Source organism: Labrus mixtus, chromosome 5 (assembly GCF_963584025.1).
Source record: "Labrus mixtus chromosome 5, fLabMix1.1, whole genome shotgun sequence".
Taxonomy (NCBI): Eukaryota; Metazoa; Chordata; class Actinopteri; order Labriformes; family Labridae; genus Labrus; species Labrus mixtus.
Window position 1 is genome coordinate 3,297,508 of NC_083616.1, and position 16,749 is coordinate 3,314,256.

At 40.5% G+C, this 16,749-nt stretch overlaps 1 protein-coding gene across 2 annotated transcripts in view; it reads left to right on the forward strand.

Annotated features, from left to right (window-relative positions):
• Nucleotides 1-14,972, forward strand: part of LOC132973737 (uncharacterized) — a 31,669-nt gene extending 16,697 nt beyond the window's left edge. The window contains exons 4-17 of one of the 2 annotated variants that reach the window (XM_061037293.1): nucleotides 33-1,674; nucleotides 1,835-2,101; nucleotides 2,694-3,128; nucleotides 5,583-6,020; nucleotides 6,933-7,370; nucleotides 8,283-8,720; nucleotides 9,744-10,010; nucleotides 10,118-10,372; nucleotides 10,479-10,724; nucleotides 11,072-11,329; nucleotides 11,408-11,710; nucleotides 11,819-12,088; nucleotides 12,542-12,625; nucleotides 12,785-14,972. In XM_061037293.1, the coding sequence (XP_060893276.1) occupies nucleotides 33-1,674; nucleotides 1,835-2,101; nucleotides 2,694-3,128; nucleotides 5,583-6,020; nucleotides 6,933-7,370; nucleotides 8,283-8,720; nucleotides 9,744-10,010; nucleotides 10,118-10,372; nucleotides 10,479-10,724; nucleotides 11,072-11,329; nucleotides 11,408-11,710; nucleotides 11,819-12,088; nucleotides 12,542-12,625; nucleotides 12,785-12,851 (5,408 nt within the window). In that variant the 3' untranslated portion in view covers nucleotides 12,852-14,972. Of the gene's footprint in view, nucleotides 1-32; nucleotides 1,675-1,834; nucleotides 2,102-2,693; nucleotides 3,129-5,582; nucleotides 6,021-6,932; nucleotides 7,371-8,282; nucleotides 8,721-9,743; nucleotides 10,011-10,117; nucleotides 10,373-10,478; nucleotides 10,725-11,071; nucleotides 11,330-11,407; nucleotides 12,089-12,541; nucleotides 12,626-12,784 lie in introns of both variants that reach the window. The other variant, XM_061037292.1, reaches the window with a different exon arrangement.
• The last annotated feature ends 1,777 nt before the right edge of the window (nucleotides 14,973-16,749 follow it).

Below are 16,749 nucleotides of genomic sequence, written 5' to 3' on the forward strand. Positions count from 1 at the left end.
TTTATTCACTCCCTGTGTTTCTTCTTTTTCAGGCCTGAGATCATGCCACAGATATAAAGCAAAGTTAAAGTCAAAAGCACAAGACAGATCAAAGGAATTTTGGATGAGAAACAAAAATCTGTTTGGAGAAGTCTGCAGGCCTGATCTGTCATACAGTTCACTTGTATTAGACACACAAGGAAGAGTTTCTTCATCCAAAATAAAGAAAGGTAAGAGGAAAACGGGCAAAATGAGTCGCCCCAAAAAGCTCAAGACATACATCCCAGAGGACAGACAAGAAATCTCTCCCAGTGACCTGCTGAAAACAAATAAAAACATCCTCCTTGTTGGGAAGCCTGGAATTGGAAAGACAGCACTGAGTCATGAAATTTTAAAACTCTGGGCAGAAAGAGACAGCAGGGAGCTTGAATACATGTTTTACTTTGACATGAGGGGAACATCTCTCGTCAGAGATGGGATGAGCTTGGAGGAACTTCTTTTCAGTGCATACAGTGAACCAGATGAAGACAAAGAAGAAGTCTTTCAGGACATAAAGAAGTATTCTGACAACGTTACAGTTGTTTTTGATGGAATCACAGATCTCTCTTCTTCAGTGGTGCGTAGAATTGTAGAGAAGGACCTCCTTCCTAATGCCAAGGTCATCATAACCTGCAGACCAGATGACGAAGACTTATTTTCTGGTGACTTTGACAGAGTGGAAGTGAAAGGCTTCAGTGAGCAGACCGTTAAAAAATACTTCTCTGCGATGCTTGGCATGGAACAGAAGAAGGTTTTCAGCAACCTGGAGTTGTTAACTCTTTGCCATGTCCCGATGTATGCACTGATGGTGGCAGTCTGTTTTTTATATGAGACACCAGAAGACTCACCACAGCCATGCAGTATGACTGAAATATACATCAACATTGTTCGTTTTTGTCTTCAAACAAGCAGCAACAACAAACATAAAAATCTCAATACCTTAATCAAGGAGAAGAGTGCAGATCTACTGACGTTGGCGGAGGCTGCTTTTCATGCAACTGAAGAAAAAACTGTGAGCTTGACCGACCTGCACTGTGAAGACAGCTGTGTCCTTTCCTTCCTGAAATCACTTGTTATCAAAGTGGCTCCCATTGAGACAATAACAACGTACGCTTTTCTCCATTACACAATGCAGGAGTTTTTTGCAGCAATGTGGCTCTTGAAGAATCCAGATAAGATTAAGGAGGTTTTTCAGCAATGCCTCACGGAGGAGAGGAAGCACATGAAACATATGATCCCTTTCATGTGTAGATTGTTGACTATGAAGAGCCCAAGTTTGATGGAGCATCTGATTCCAGCTCAGGAGTTAAAAAAGACATCTAACTGGTTCTTTAAGGAAATGATAAGCACACTTTTCTCTGGTCAGTGTATGGAGGAAGAGGCTCATAATGATGATACTGGGCTTGATGTGGGCATACTGTTCTTATGCCAATGCTTGTTTGAGTCGCAGTGTCCTGACGCATGCACCAGCTTTCTGGAAACACTGGAGTACCAACTTGATCTCAGCGGTGAGAGTCTTGATTCCTATCTTTGCTGTGCTGTGGCCTATGTGGTCTCTCAGTCAAAGGAGAGGAAAATACAGCTGAACCTTGAAGATGTTTCTGTATCAGCACAAGGAATGAGATGTCTGTATGGATGCCTTTTCAATGTCCAATGGTATGTGTTAAACAAAATGCTGCTCAGTTTACATGTCTTATATAGCAGATTTAATAATAGACTGTATCGAGTAGAAATGTATGTAGGAATGAAAAACAGTGTTTTCTTCTCTTCTCCTTTATAATGTGGAAATGATCTCTGATTATTTTTTATTTGACAGGTGTGACCCTCTGCCTAAACAGCTGTGGGAAATTGTTCTTCTAAGTGAAGAAAAGTTGATTGACCTCAGTTTACTCGGCCTTGATGGAAATCAGTTACACCTTCCAGTTCGGGGTAAAAAACAGCTGTTTGAAAGAGCAGCGTCTGTCATACAGAATAATCCCATGAAGATAAATGTCTGCCTTCACTGGGACAATAGAGCAACTACTGCCTGTCAAAGTCTGTGTGGGTCCCTCCTGGAGGCTTTGTCGGACGTCAGGTCACTCAGGTGTGTAGCTGTTTTTTTTTTTGTTTTTTTTCATCCAACATACCAAAATAAAATCCTCCTTTTTGTGTTACAAAGAGCAGGATAAAAGAAACAAACTGGACATGTAGAGGAAATGGAGCCTGTGTCCAAATGATGACCTTGTTCTTCCTTTAATCCTTTCATTGTAGATTTATTTTGTTTACAGAAGCTAAACCAAATCTAGAATTATTAAAACAGACGACTTAAAGACTCAAGACACCTTAAGGCCCCTGTGTCCACCTTGCGTCTTTTGAGGTAGAAAAACATTTGCTGTGCGCTCGGGATCTCTGGAGGAGACAAGAGCTCAGATCAGACACGGACTGAGGAGGATGTGGGTACACAGTGCCTCCAGGAAAGTTAAAATATTTTCTGCTCGGAGCTGTTGCACAAAAAGGCGGGCGATGTGCTTTTTCTCCAGTCGGCCGCCTGCTGCTGCAAACACTCTCCACATTGAGAACAATTGAAAAAAGAGGCTGGCAAAAAACGCTAGGTGGACAAAGGGCTTAAGTAATTAAAGTACTTATACAGTCGATGCATTGTCATTGTGTTCACAAATCACTTTATTATCATGAAGCTTCAGGATGACCCACCAAGATCCAGAACAAGAAGACCAGGAGCCAGACCATGGGACCCTCGAGAGAAAGAAAAAGAAGCTGTTACTGGATTTATGCCTGCAAGCAGCACTTGACAAAGAAGAGAGCTTTCACCATGTTGTGTCTCAGCTCGTCTCTTTGTTTTCTGTTGACAAACACTTGCATAACTTTTTTGTTGATTTGTATCAACACGTCAAGAGTGAAGGGTGTTTAAGTGTTATTCCAAAACTGGGTCAACTTTTTGAGTCAGCTGCTGATGTCTGGTCCATAAACCTGTCAGAGATCAACACCTCCATCCTCCTGGAAGTGCTGAGACTCCGTCCAGAGAAGACTCCAGTGGAGCTGACGGGCTGTCCAGATGAAGAGAGTGAAGTGAGGAGCTTCCTTCAGTGTCTGCCTCATATCTCACAGCTCAGGTAAATGAATTACTCTTCACACCACAGTGTACACCTGTTAAGGTTTGCTCCTCCATCTGAATCCTCTTACTGTAACATTGAATTATCCAATAACACTTGGTTACATTGTAACCTTGGTTCTCTGAGTGAAGAGGTTGTCCCTTCACCAAACATATTTCCAATATGGGACTCTTTAAGACACCCCATGAGGAGAATGAGGAGACAAGAGCAGAAACTGCCCTCAAGACACCCACTGGTCCCCAGCTCTGATATTTGAATGAGACGTCACCATATACACATTATCCCTCACTGCCAAGTGACATCGACACTCGCCACTTGTCACTGCCTGATGTTTGGGGGCCAGACGCGCCCCAAACATGTCCAACCCTGCCAGATGCAAGTGATCGGACTTGAAGGATAATTGTCACTCAGGCGACGTGCCTTTTGGCAGGCCATCTGACAGGGGTACAAGCCATCCCCTTGGTTGGGGTCTCAAGGGCCCCTGTGTCAAAGGGCTCAGTGATCATGTTATTATGATGCAGCTGCCCTCAGCACTTGTTCCCAGGGATTCAAGTTCTCCGTCGCTGTGACAGATTTCCGTCAATTTCACAATTGGAATGATTTTAGTCAGTATCAATCAGATTAAAAAAGTCGAGCAGAATGAGGGTTAGTGACATACCTTCACGAGCAAACTGCTGATGTTAATGTCAGGCATTTATCTGAACCCTGTAACACAAGTGTAGTTCTGCATTTCAAATGTACAGAGAGAACTTTTATCTGCTACATGAAGTCCGACCAAGTGAAATACTTTACAATGATAATCTGTAACATGACAGAGTTTACTGTCAGTCAAGTTTCATTACCGGGCAAACAGTGGCCGAGTGCTCCACTACCGGACACACTCCACTAGGAACGCGTGTCAAGACAACAGGTGATACAACACATTACCCACACAGAGCACCGCAACATGAATCATCTTTAAACTGGACTGTTTGACAACACAATTCTTACATGTTATATTAGCTTAACAAGCTAGCACTAGTTTACTTTGTTACTTTTAACGACTGAGTGGGTGGAAGTTATAAAGTACAATACAAACGTTCTGTACAAATGTAATAAAAACCTTCTTGTACTTAAAAAAAGGATTTGAACATGCTGACAATCTGCCAAAGCAGAGAGATCGTAGAACCGAGATAATGTGTTTATTTAATCATGCTGCAGTTTATGCTCCTACACAGACACGTCTCCACCTCCCTTTCTGCTCCGCATCGGAGAAAACGATACTTAAGAGTTAGTCTGCAGAAACAACTCCATCCCGGTTATATGCAGCTGTTTTGATATTTTTACAAACCGACATAACGTGAGCAACAGTTAACTTATCTGTATAGTTTGCACAGTTCAGTTGTCAGTTAGCGACACAGCGAACTCTAAACGAGCCGGAGAGACGTTCACAGTCTGCAGAGAGTCAGACAGAGAGGAGCTCAGACAGTCAGTGATAGGAGATATAACCCCGGTGTTTCAAATGTTGCTGTCTGTGTTTTCTGCTCTCTCTCAGTTTTTAAAAGTTACTAACAAGCCTCTCCACTCAAAGCTCACCTGTTGTGATAACTGAACCTATAGGGATTAGGCTAAACGACGTTATGAAACGGAGGGAGGCGATCAGATCAGCGAGGTCCGGACCTCAGCTGTTTATTTTTTTAACAGTAGGTCAACAATCATTTATTTCTATACATTGATTTCCATGCATGCTGCTTGAAGAGATGTCAGTCTGCAGCTCTTTCTCCTCTTATTCAGTGTGCAGCAGGCAGGTGAGAGTGAGTAACCATGGTGACTGTTTGTCTTTCAATCGACGATGTCCCGCCCCCTCTATGAATAAAACTCTTCTTTCAGTAAAACTTACTTTGATCATGTGTTACAGAATGAGATTATGTTTGATTATATATAAACTAAATTAAAGTTAGTCTAATAATGTCATAAAAAACAACATATCCTATAAACAAAGGCTGCAGAGCCTACATGAAGCTACAGCTGTAGGAATTCTGCAGGACTATAATAGCACAGAAACACAAGAACTCAAAGTCTACATGTTTTTAAATGAATGCATCACTGTGTGAAAATGTAGGGAAATAAGTTTGGTTGAACTGATCAGTAACTTGCAAATTAGTCTTAAGATCAGTATAAAAAAAATCGTGATTTTGCCATAAAAAAATCATGATATGATATTTTTTCCATATCGCCCACCTCAAACTGGAATGGCATAAATAAAACATTCAGCAAGGTAATGAATCAAGACTTAAAGTCCAGTATTTGGGGGGTCTATTTTTAGTTACCTTCTGTTCCTCCAACAGTGGAAGGATACCAAACTGCCCCTTTGATGCAGTTTGGTACACAAAAAGATAAAATATTGGAAAAATTAAAATAATTAAGTAATTAAATAGTAATGCTCTGCTAACACAACTTTAACTTTCATTTCAGTTTCTCTTACTGGTTTGAAAGAGGAGTCGAGTTGTGTGGACGTCTGTTCTGTGCAGCAGCAGAGAGAGAACAGCAGACAGGAGAGAACACACTGCAGCTGTTATCATCACTGTGCACATATGAAACATTTCCTATTAGTGGCAGATCCATTTATCATGACGTCAAGGAATATCAGTGTTTGTTCCTTCTGGATCTGTACTCCCACATGAAGTACTATGAGACTAAAACAGGCTTGAGAGTTCTTCCATCAGTACAGGCTTTTTTCCTGTCAGCTCCTGATGTCTGGTACATTGACCTCTCAAAGAGAAAGACCTCCATCCTCCTGGAAGTGCTGAGACTCCGTCCAGAGAAGACTCCAGTGAAGCTGACGGGCTGTCCAGATGAAGAGAGTGAAGTGAGGAGCTTCCTTCAGTGTCTGCCTCATATCTCACAGCTCAGGTAAATGAATTACTCTTCACACCACAGTGTACACCTGTTAAGGTTTGCTCCTCCATCTGAATCCTCTCACTGTAACATTGAATTATCCAATAACACATGATGATGAAATGTGTAACATAGTCCCAGAAATCCTAATTTAGCTGAACAACTGCTTTCTGAAGTTTTTAAAAATATAGAATGAAACAGGTCCAAACTTGTGATGGTCTATTTCAGTCTTTGGAGCTAATTGATGATGAATTATTTACCAGTAAATAAACAGCTGCTGAATAAGAGGTTTGAAAGATATTCATTTTGAAGAGTGAACGAGATGATTCAATAAGAGCATGAAAAACAATCTGTATTAATCAATCAAATCAATAAATGTACCACATGAAGGGTCAATAGTTTAAAACAAAGAAGACTAAAGAGCAAACATGTTTAGAAGATGTCAAATGAATCCTGATGATTAAAAAGATTATCATCAGGATGTGATAAATAAATGTAAAGAAAACAATGACACACCTTTTCTTTTTGGACTTTAGTGAGTTTCAAACTTGTCATCCAGTATTCCAGTGTTTGGAACGGATTGATTTATGAATATTTGAGTTGAAGGTTTCCTTAAAGTCACTCTGTTGGTTTATGAGCTGAATCCATGTCATAACATAACATCTCTTTAGACAGAGTTTAACAAACAACTCTGTATTTGACCTTTCTGAGTCCTCCAACACTTTTTAAAGAATTACATTTAGTGAAAGTTTAGAGAAATCTACATTTGATCTTCTTTATTGCATCATTATTTGTGTGTAGATTACCAAAGTGTTTTGTTTTCTGCTCATTTGTGTTTATTTGTAAGCTTTGAGTAGATACACTCTGTCAGTAATTCATGTCTCGTTTCTGATGCTGACTTAACAAAGTTTTCAACTTTCATTTCAGTTTCTCTTACTGGTTTGAAAGAGGAGTCGAGTTGTGTGGACGTCTGTTCTGTGCAGCAGCAGAGAGAGAACAGCAGACAGGAGAGAACACACTGCAGCTGTTATCATCACTGTGCACATATAAAACATTTCCTATTAGTGGCAGATCCATTTATGATGACGTCAAGAAATATCAGTGTTCGTTCCTTCTGGATCTGTACTCCCACATGAAGTACTATGAGACTAAAACAGGCTTGAGAGTTCTTCCATCAGTACAGTCAGTTTTCCTGTCAGCTCCTGATGTCTGGTACATTGACCTCTCAGAGAGAAAGACCTCCATCCTCCTGGAAGTGCTGAGACTCCGTCCAGAGAAGACTCCAGTGAAGCTGACGGGCTGTCCAGATGAAGAGAGTGAAGTGAGGAGCTTCCTTCAGTGTCTGCCTCATATCTCACAGCTCAGGTAAATGAATTACTCTTCACACCACAGTGTACACCTGTTAAGGTTTGCTCCTCCATCTGAATCCTCTCACTGTAACATTGAATTATCCAATAACACATGATGATGAAATGTGTAACATAGTCCCAGAAATCCTAATTTAGCTGAACAACTGCTTTCTGAAGTTTTTAAAAATATAGAATGAAACAGGTCCAAACTTGTGATGGTCTATTTCAGTCTTTGGAGCTAATTGATGATGAATTATTTACCAGTAAATAAACAGCTGCTGAATAAGAGGTTTGAAAGATATTCATTTTGAAGAGTGAACGAGATGATTCAATAAGAGCATGAAAAACAATCTGTATTAATCAATCAAATCAATAAATGTACCACATGAAGGGTCAATAGTTTAAAACAAAGAAGACTAAAGAGCAAACATGTTTAGAAGATGTCAAATGAATCCTGATGATTAAAAAGATTATCATCAGGATGTGATAAATAAATGTAAAGAAAACAATGACACACCTTTTCTTTTTGGACTTTAGTGAGTTTCAAACTTGTCGTCCAGTATTCCAGTGTTTGGAACGGATTGATTTATGAATATTTGAGTTGAAGGTTTCCTTAAAGTCACTCTGTTGGTTTATGAGCTGAATCCATGTCATAACATAACATCTCTTTAGACAGAGTTTAACAAACAACTCTGTATTTGACCTTTCTGAGTCCTCCAACACTTTTTAAAGAATTACATTTAGTGAAAGTTTAGAGAAATCTACATTTGATCTTCTTTATTGCATCATTATTTGTGTGTAGATTACCAAAGTGTTTTGTTTTCTGCTCATTTGTGTTTATTTGTAAGCTTTGAGTAGATACACTCTGTCAGTAATTCATGTCTCGTTTCTGATGCTGACTTAACAAAGTTTTCAACTTTCATTTCAGTTTCTCTTACTGGTTTGAAAGAGGAGTCGAGTTGTGTGGACGTCTGTTCTGTGCAGCAGCAGAGAGAGAACAGCAGACAGGAGAGAACACACTGCAGCTGTTATCATCACTGTGCACATATAAAACATTTCCTATTAGTGGCAGATCCATTTATGATGACGTCAAGAAATATCAGTGTTTGTTCCTTCTGGATCTGTGCTCCCACATGAAGTACTATGAGACTAAAACAGGCTTGAGAGTTCTTCCATCAGTACAGTCAGTTTTCCTGTCAGCTCCTGATGTCTGGTACATTGACCTCTCAAAGAGAAAGACCTCCATCCTCCTGGAAGTGCTGAGACTCCGTCCAGAGAAGACTCCAGTGAAGCTGACGGGCTGTCCAGATGAAGAGAGTGAAGTGAGGAGCTTCCTTCAGTGTCTGCCTCATATCTCAAAGCTCAGGTAAATGAATTACTCTTCACACCACAGTGTACACCTGTTAAGGTTTGCTCCTCCATCTGAATCCTCTCACTGTAAGATTCTCTGAGAGATCATCGTACATAAATGGAAAACAAATCTACAGCTTGGCTAATCTCTGTCTGCACAGATGTAACCAGATCCAAATGTGTATTTGATGAAAACTGCAAATACTTTTAAATATATATGTATATCATTTATTTGTGGATTTCTATTACATAAATATAAAATAATAAATATTTGTTTGAATCAGAAATACGTTTGTGAACATTATTTTTTTACATGTGGATTTTTTACATTTATGTATGATGATAAAGACTTGTGTGTTCATTAAAAATAAGTTTGAGGATAGAGTCATAATTATATGAATCCAAAAATAGATTTATGAATCCTTCTGTGTGCATTCGAGTATATTGAGACTGATCTAAATCCATAAAGGAAGAGCACTTCAAAAGGTTTTATTATTTCGTCATCGACAACATCGACAGCAGTTCTAGAGATTTCTAATCATCATCTTCACCATGTTCAATAAGGTCGTAGGTGGTCATAAAGAGCTGGGTCTTTGGGCGCCTATAGCCGACTGGTTAGTGCGTGCGCCCCACAAAGGATGAAGTCCTCAAAAGCGGGCAGCCAGGGTTCAAATCCGACCTGTGGCTCCTTTCCAGCATGTCGTTCCCCTCTCTCTCTCCCTGATCTCTGACTGTATCAACTGTCCTATCTCTAAAAATAAAGACCCAAAAAGCTCAAATATATATATATGTAGTTAAATAAAAAGAAAAGAGCTGGGTCTTAATCTTTTTCTTAAAGGTGCTGGAGGAAGTGTCGACCTGGATGAGAGAGTTTAAATAAGGAGGAGCTGCGTTTGTGGCTGTTTTGTTAGCGAGCAGCAGAGTTTTATATATCTAGATTTTTTGATGTCTTTATCCTTCATGAAAGACATTTGACATGAAGGTCTTCATAATAATGTTTGTCTTGTTTTCACACTTCATCCATATTATTCTGTTTTAGCTGCAGTCAGCCAGAGTTTTTCCAGCTTGTGTGCACATCGGTTTCTGTCAGATCCAGAGATGAGGCTGAGACGTTGGTTGCTCTGCTGCGGCTCCTGGGATTCACCCTTCAGTTAACAGGAAAGTTACACAGCAAAACCTGCAAGTCTGTGGGACGAGTTCTTGGACTTTGTGGTTCTCGTGTGGATCTCATCCTCACACCCAGAATGATGTCTGTCAGAGGAGCCTCACTCCTATTCAGACACACCAAAAAACTACACAGTCTGAGGTTTGCATTATTTAGTTCCTCTTTTTCTTAAGACATCATCCTGTCCAGCTAAAATGTCCAGATTGTTTATGTCACCTATGCTTTCTCTCTGAATGTTTAAATCTTAGGCTTTCCAACAGCATCACCTTGCTTCTGTCTGGATGGGTAAGAAGACAGAGAGTGCCCTGTCTGACTGTTACTGAGCAGCTTTCTCTTGCCTCTCAGTCAGACCGACCTTCAGAGAAAGTGTTGTTGAGGGTTGTGAGTAGTTTGGCATCTCTGCTGCGATACTGGACAGTCAGACAGTTGGATCTAACTGAGTCCTGGATCCCTGCTCAGTGTCTCTTTTCACTGCTCTCTCATGATGGCCCTCTTACAATCAAGTAAACATATTTCCTGAACCGTATCAACTCTGAATGTGTAATAAAACATGTAAACTGTAATAATCATTCACTCTTCTTAAGCTATATTTACAATTTTCTTCATCAGGTTGCATGAGAAAACTTCCCGGCAGCTACTTGACCTCCTCTATGAAACTCAGGACAATGACTTGACCTTGGCCTTCTTGAGAAAGGTTAATGGAGACCTGACCCCCTTCTGTCTGAACTGGGAGCTTCTTCAACATCTTCTGCAGCAGTCGTCTCAGATGATTACTGTGAACATGAGGAAAAACAGCTTCCTACAAAAGAGCATCGCACGTCTGCTTCCCTTTCTGGACAGGATCGTATTTGTGAGGTTTGTGTTTTTTTTTTTTTGACTATTCACAAATTGAGGCCGGTAAGGATGTACGCCACTCACCCTCTGAAAGTGTTGACCAATAAAAAACAAACTTGATGTAGAATATGCAGACGTGTAAGTAAACTCTGACCCATGCTGGGGAATATTTTGGATACAGGCTAAATCAAAGGTAATGTAATGTCATTCCTAAGGTAATATCTGTCCAGTGTTTATGGTTAAAAGTGGGCGTGTGGAGGGCGAATAAGAGACCAAAAAGAGAACATCAACAACACAATATGTCTAAACTTCTTTTAGCGTTTGTGCTTAAGTATATGTTAAGTATGGAAAACTCTTTTTTCTTTCAGGACTTGTCCCAGCTTTGTGTTGACTTCCCTCAGAGAGATCTATACAACTCGTGCCAGTTCAGTTGTACCCAGTTTTCTGAGGTCATTTGATCACGTGATCAACCTGACCTGCCGAGAGATGGACTCAGAGGACTGTGCTGCTCTGCTCTTCACCCTCAAACACAGTGATGGAGTGAAACTGAACCTCCTGTGGACCTCCATACCAACGGTGGGAATCAAATCCATCCTCTGCACACTGGACAAAGTTTCTCAACTCAGGTCAGACATCAGTGCTTGTTCCTCACAGAGATGGTGGTAATATTTGTTAACCATGTTTTTAATCAGTGTTCCTAACAGTGTTGACAGGAATCTGCTGCTGAAGTTCATCCACTGCTGCGCTGCCTCTGATGACCAGCAGAGGGCAGCAGTCAGTCTGCTCAGGACTCTGCAGCACAGGTTAGATCTGTCCTGTTCCTCCTGTGTGGAGCTGTCAGAGGAAGGTCAGAGTGAGACTTTCAGACTGACGGTCGCTGACTGCAGCGCCGTCTCCACCATCCTGAGACGCAGCAGCCAGGACACAGAGCTCCATCTGCAGGACTGTGATGTGGAGGACAGTGGACTGGACCTGCTGTTTCCTGTCCTGGACAGAGTCCGCCTCAGGTTTGGGGCTGAGTGGGGACCACAAAATGAGCAAGACAACAGTTTGAGTTTGTGTTGTTCATGTCAGTTCACTAACAGCCTGCCCTTCACTCTGATTCTCCTGTTTAGATTCAATAAAGTTGTCCTGCTCCAGCTGGTGTCGCTGGTTCCTTCGATCAATGAGCTGGATTCAATGAGACGGGCGGGGTCCCTGTGTAAAGCCCTGGGTGGAGAGCTGGACCTCAGTCACACTGTACTGGATCAGAAGGCCTGTGGAGCTTTGGCCTGGATGCTGGACTACTCTGAAGGGCTGACAGAGCTGGACCTCAGTCACTGCCAGCTAACCGACCAGCTACTGCTCACAATCAAGGAACATCTGCACAAAGTACAAGTCCTCGAGTGAGTTCACGAGACAACACTGCACTTAATGCAAAGTCAGCTTCAGCCTGAGTGGACGACGGAGGAAATATATATAAAGAATTGACTTAAACACAACAGGTGGAGTTGGTTATGTTCAGAAAGAGCCAGTGATGTCAACTGTGTGGCCAGAAAAACCTTTGCTGATAAAAAAGAAAAGAAAAAAGACAGATGTTGATTTCCAGACTATTGCACCTCCCTATTTTGTTTTCCAAAGTGGTTTAGTTGTTATATTGACTCTGGAGGTCAGATGTGTCTTTGACAGAGTCGGTCAGAGTAGATCAATTGTTCACTGAACTAACACGTTGTATTTCTCTTTACTTGTGTCTGTGGTGTGTTTGGACCGGACCTGTTTAGCTCACACCAGCAGCTGGCTGACACCATGTGTAATAAATAAATCACTGTGTCACTTTTTTCTTTGTGTGTCTTTCACAGCCTGAGTCACAATAAGATCAGCGATGCTTCAACATCCACGTTGCTCGAACTGATCTCCAACAACCCGTCCATTGAAACCGTGCGGTGAGCATGCACTAATAAGAGCAGCATTCCTTTATGAAGACATTTCTCGTCATGTTCTTACAGACGAGTCATCCATCATCATAGATTATTTTAATATACACTGAAACTCGTGGATCTGGCTGAATGACTGATGTTTGCTCTCCTTGCTCTTTTTTCTAGACTCTTCAGGAACAACATTGTAAACCAAACACCCTTTAAGAAAACCAAGAAGTTTGAGATCTGGTGAAACGGGAGCGAGTGTGCTGTGAATGTGCTGCTCAGGGAAGAAACTCTTTATAAACTCAGAATATACTGACGTTTAAAATAAAGAAGAAGCAGCCGGCAAAGTTCTCTGATACTTAACGCTGAAGAGCGTTCCTTTACTGTGCTCATATCTAAGGTCCATGTTTATGGTACCGGACCTTCATGCTTCAGATCTTTCTGTTGGAACATGACAGAATTATTTTTATATCGGGATAAAAACAGAAGCCAGAACTGTTTTGTAAAACATATCCATTTGTATTTAATCACTTCAAGGACTTCATGATAACTTTTTGAACTCGATGATGAACATCTTCTTTTGAATTTTCTGGATTTTAAGAGTTTATTTTTTTGGTAATGGGAAACGTGTGGTTGTTCCAAATCAGATGAAAATGTTTAATGTCTCTTATCAGCATAAAGTGCAGGTACAAAAACGTTTCTGGTCCATCATGAAATGTACTTTTTTTTTTATTCTTTATTTGGACAGCAACAATATTACAGAGCATTGTCACAGAAAAACAATGAAGTCTCTTTTGCAGTCCTCAGCTTTTTAAATATAAACATAAAGAACTAAATACAGTGTGGGAGAGATAAAGTGTGCGTTCAAAATGAGTTCAAGAAAAAATATCAGAAAAAATACTACAGAGAGAGAAAGAAAATTGGCAAATAAATAAAAGATTGAGCTAAATGATATGGGGTTTGCTAAGACATCAGAAGATCACCTCCACACAATCTGTCTGCAATGGTTTCACATATTTAACCCACTTGGACCAGAGTTTAACAAAAACTTCCTTCTGAAGACGCAAACAAAAAGTGATCCTTTCCATAACATAAATATCATTTACAATATCAATCCAGCCGTGTATGGTAGGAGGTTCAGGAAGTAACCAGCGCCGAGTAAAGGCTTCTTTACAAGCAGAGACTAATATGCCAAACAGGTATTTATCAGCGCATCTTGCCTGAAAATCTGCATTTCCTAAAAACAATGTGTTAAACTGCAGGGGCAGGTCCATGTTAAGAATACACAAAAGGGTTGTATCACTGGGCACGCCCAGAAAATGTGCCAGAGGTTAGCTTCCTGAGAGCCACACTGCCTCCAGCATTTGGTATCTCCTCCTGCATAATGTGCTTTCTGCTTTGGAGTGACAAAGAAGCGGATACAGCACTTCCAACCAAATTCCCGCCACACTTGAGAGTTTGTGCATTTCCATGTAAAGCTCCACATATCCAACCAGTCTTCACTTGGTACTGAAAGATTTCTCTCTTTCTCCCATTTACCTTTAACATATTCTGTTGTGTGTAATTTCTTTTGCATTAGAGCCTTATAAAGTTTGGAGATAGCTCCTTTACTTGAATCATTTTGCTATGCACCTAAAAGTAATTTTAGTATTGGATCCTCAAAGTCTGTTTTATTTCTTATATTATGGTCAAAATAATTATGCACCTGAAGATATCTATAGAAATCTGATCTTTCAAGTCCATATTTTCTCCTCAGATTCTCAAAATCCTTAAACTGACCTTTTTCTGTTAAATAAAAGAATGTTGTTATTCCTTTTGTGCTCCACGATTTAAATCTAAAATCCATTTTGTTTAAAACCGGGATCATAGGCACACCATTGAATTATTTGTATTTTATCATCAAGTTTATATTCTTCTCTTATTGTCCTCCAGGTTTTTAACTGAGCTTTGATTAAAGGATTTTGTATTGTATCTATAAATCCACCCAGAGTTTTGTGAGCCAACACTGCCTGAAGTGGAGGGTCATTCATGCTGGTGAGTTCGATGTCTTTCCACCTGGCCTGAAATGTTGGATTACAGATATTTATGAAGGGTTTGATCTGGGTAGCATAAAAGTAATCCTTGAAATGAGGGAGGGCCATCCCTCCTTCTTCCTTTTGGAGTTGTAAGGTTTGGAGTTTAACCCTGGGTTTTGTCCCTTGCCATATAGACGGGTTTCTTGTATACAAACAGTACTGGGTGCGCGCACAGCCAGGGGGCAAAAAGAACGCTTCGTTAGCCATGATGAGTCAATTGATATCAATGTAGATGTCTTATTGTTTGTAAGTTCTTGTTGACTAATTTGTAATAAAATGTCATTTCATAGTTACATCTGTTTGTCTTTCATTTGGATCATAAATCTGAAAAAGAAACTTGCTGAAATGTCCATGAATTTCACGTATGTAGCCTACAGCTAGCTTGTTATCTAGGTCTGGGTCAGAAATGGCTGAGATCAGTTACATTAGAAGCATAAGTAGCTCGGACTGCATCGATTATGTAAATAAATTAGTCCTTAGATCCATACAACGTTCCAAATGACAAATGGATTTCAGATATGTCCAAATGGCCCGACATATACACCTATCTCTGAGAGAAGCCCAGTGTGCATACAAATCCCTAGACGCATATAATCATGTACTTTGTGGTCATGTGCAAGATGTGAAGTTTTGTGAAGAAGGTCAGGATTTTTCTGTCAGGGCGCACACGCACTGAGGAGGAGGTTGCCTGCACATCCAAACCAAATCAGTGGAAGGATATGTCTCGGAAAAAGGTTGAGCCACAAAAGCTGAAAAACATCAACTTCAGCCGACCAGAGAGACTTCTCACAGAGTTTCCCCAAGTCCATGACGTACCAACACCCCAAAACATACCAGGTAGATGAGAGCCAAATGATGCGTGACGCGCTGATACTCGGGTGAACTGTACTTGGCAGCCGTCCACAGGTGACTGAGTGAATGACAATTGTATAAACTAATGGGATTTGCTGATGGGCCGGCCCTGCATCTGACTGGCCCATAGGCACATCCCATTGGTTTATACAGTTGTCCTTCACTCAGTGCCCGGTATGGCAGAATGTCAGTCCGTGAGTCCACCCTTAATGAGAAGCTCTGAAATAGGTTACAAGCCGTACAGTCTATGTTACAAGCACAGTGATACTGATAATATTATTGTGTACCAGCATATGCCTACATTCCTTTTCTATTAAGCCTATTTCTACCTGTGAATGATCATCCTTCTTTTATTTAGCCTACGTTACATTTCATATCAACATCTACTTAATAATACACCTTTTTTTTTAGAATTGTTTTTATTAATTTCATGCTTTTCATCACAGAATCATACATAACAATACATTACATAATAATACATGTTTTATTTCACTCATTTGTCTGCAGAATTAAATTAAATCCAATATAATTTACATATCAAACATTTTAACAAGTAAACTGATGTGCTATTTTAAAATACTCCCTCTCATGTGATATTGCTTACATATATACATTTCATATTTCACACAGACATTACAACTGAAGATCTGGAGGCATATGTCCAGACGCTGCGTTGTTTACAACAATCAACACAGCTGCAGACTCAGACACAGCATCAGAAGCAGAGTATGAACTCCCTGAGCCCCTGACGGCTACGTACGACCCATCTGCAAGGGACCTGTCGTCAGCTGACCTTGAGGAGAAGTGAGAAACCAGCTAAGGCAAAATAGCTGGTCAATGCTCAATTAACAGACTGGAACATCTACAGGATGTGACCAGAGAGCAGGTTAACTGTACTACATGGAACATACACAGAGTGGGATGTGTAACAGGCCTTGGTCTTACTATGACCTTGTACATACAGTACATCATAAATCAAATAGCTTCGTGGTAGGTATAGACCTTGTTGTACTCTCAGTGTGCATAATAAAAACATTCCGTTCTCTCATCTTCTCACCACAGTCCCCCTAAGGTTTGTAAGACCAGCGCATATGGTTACAATGTCATCAAGCATATTGACTTGGCCAATGGGAATGACAGTGTTCAGTATCTGAAAAGTTTTAAGCTGACCTATTACTCGTTCTACATGTATGCAGACTCTTGACAACTGAAGTGTCG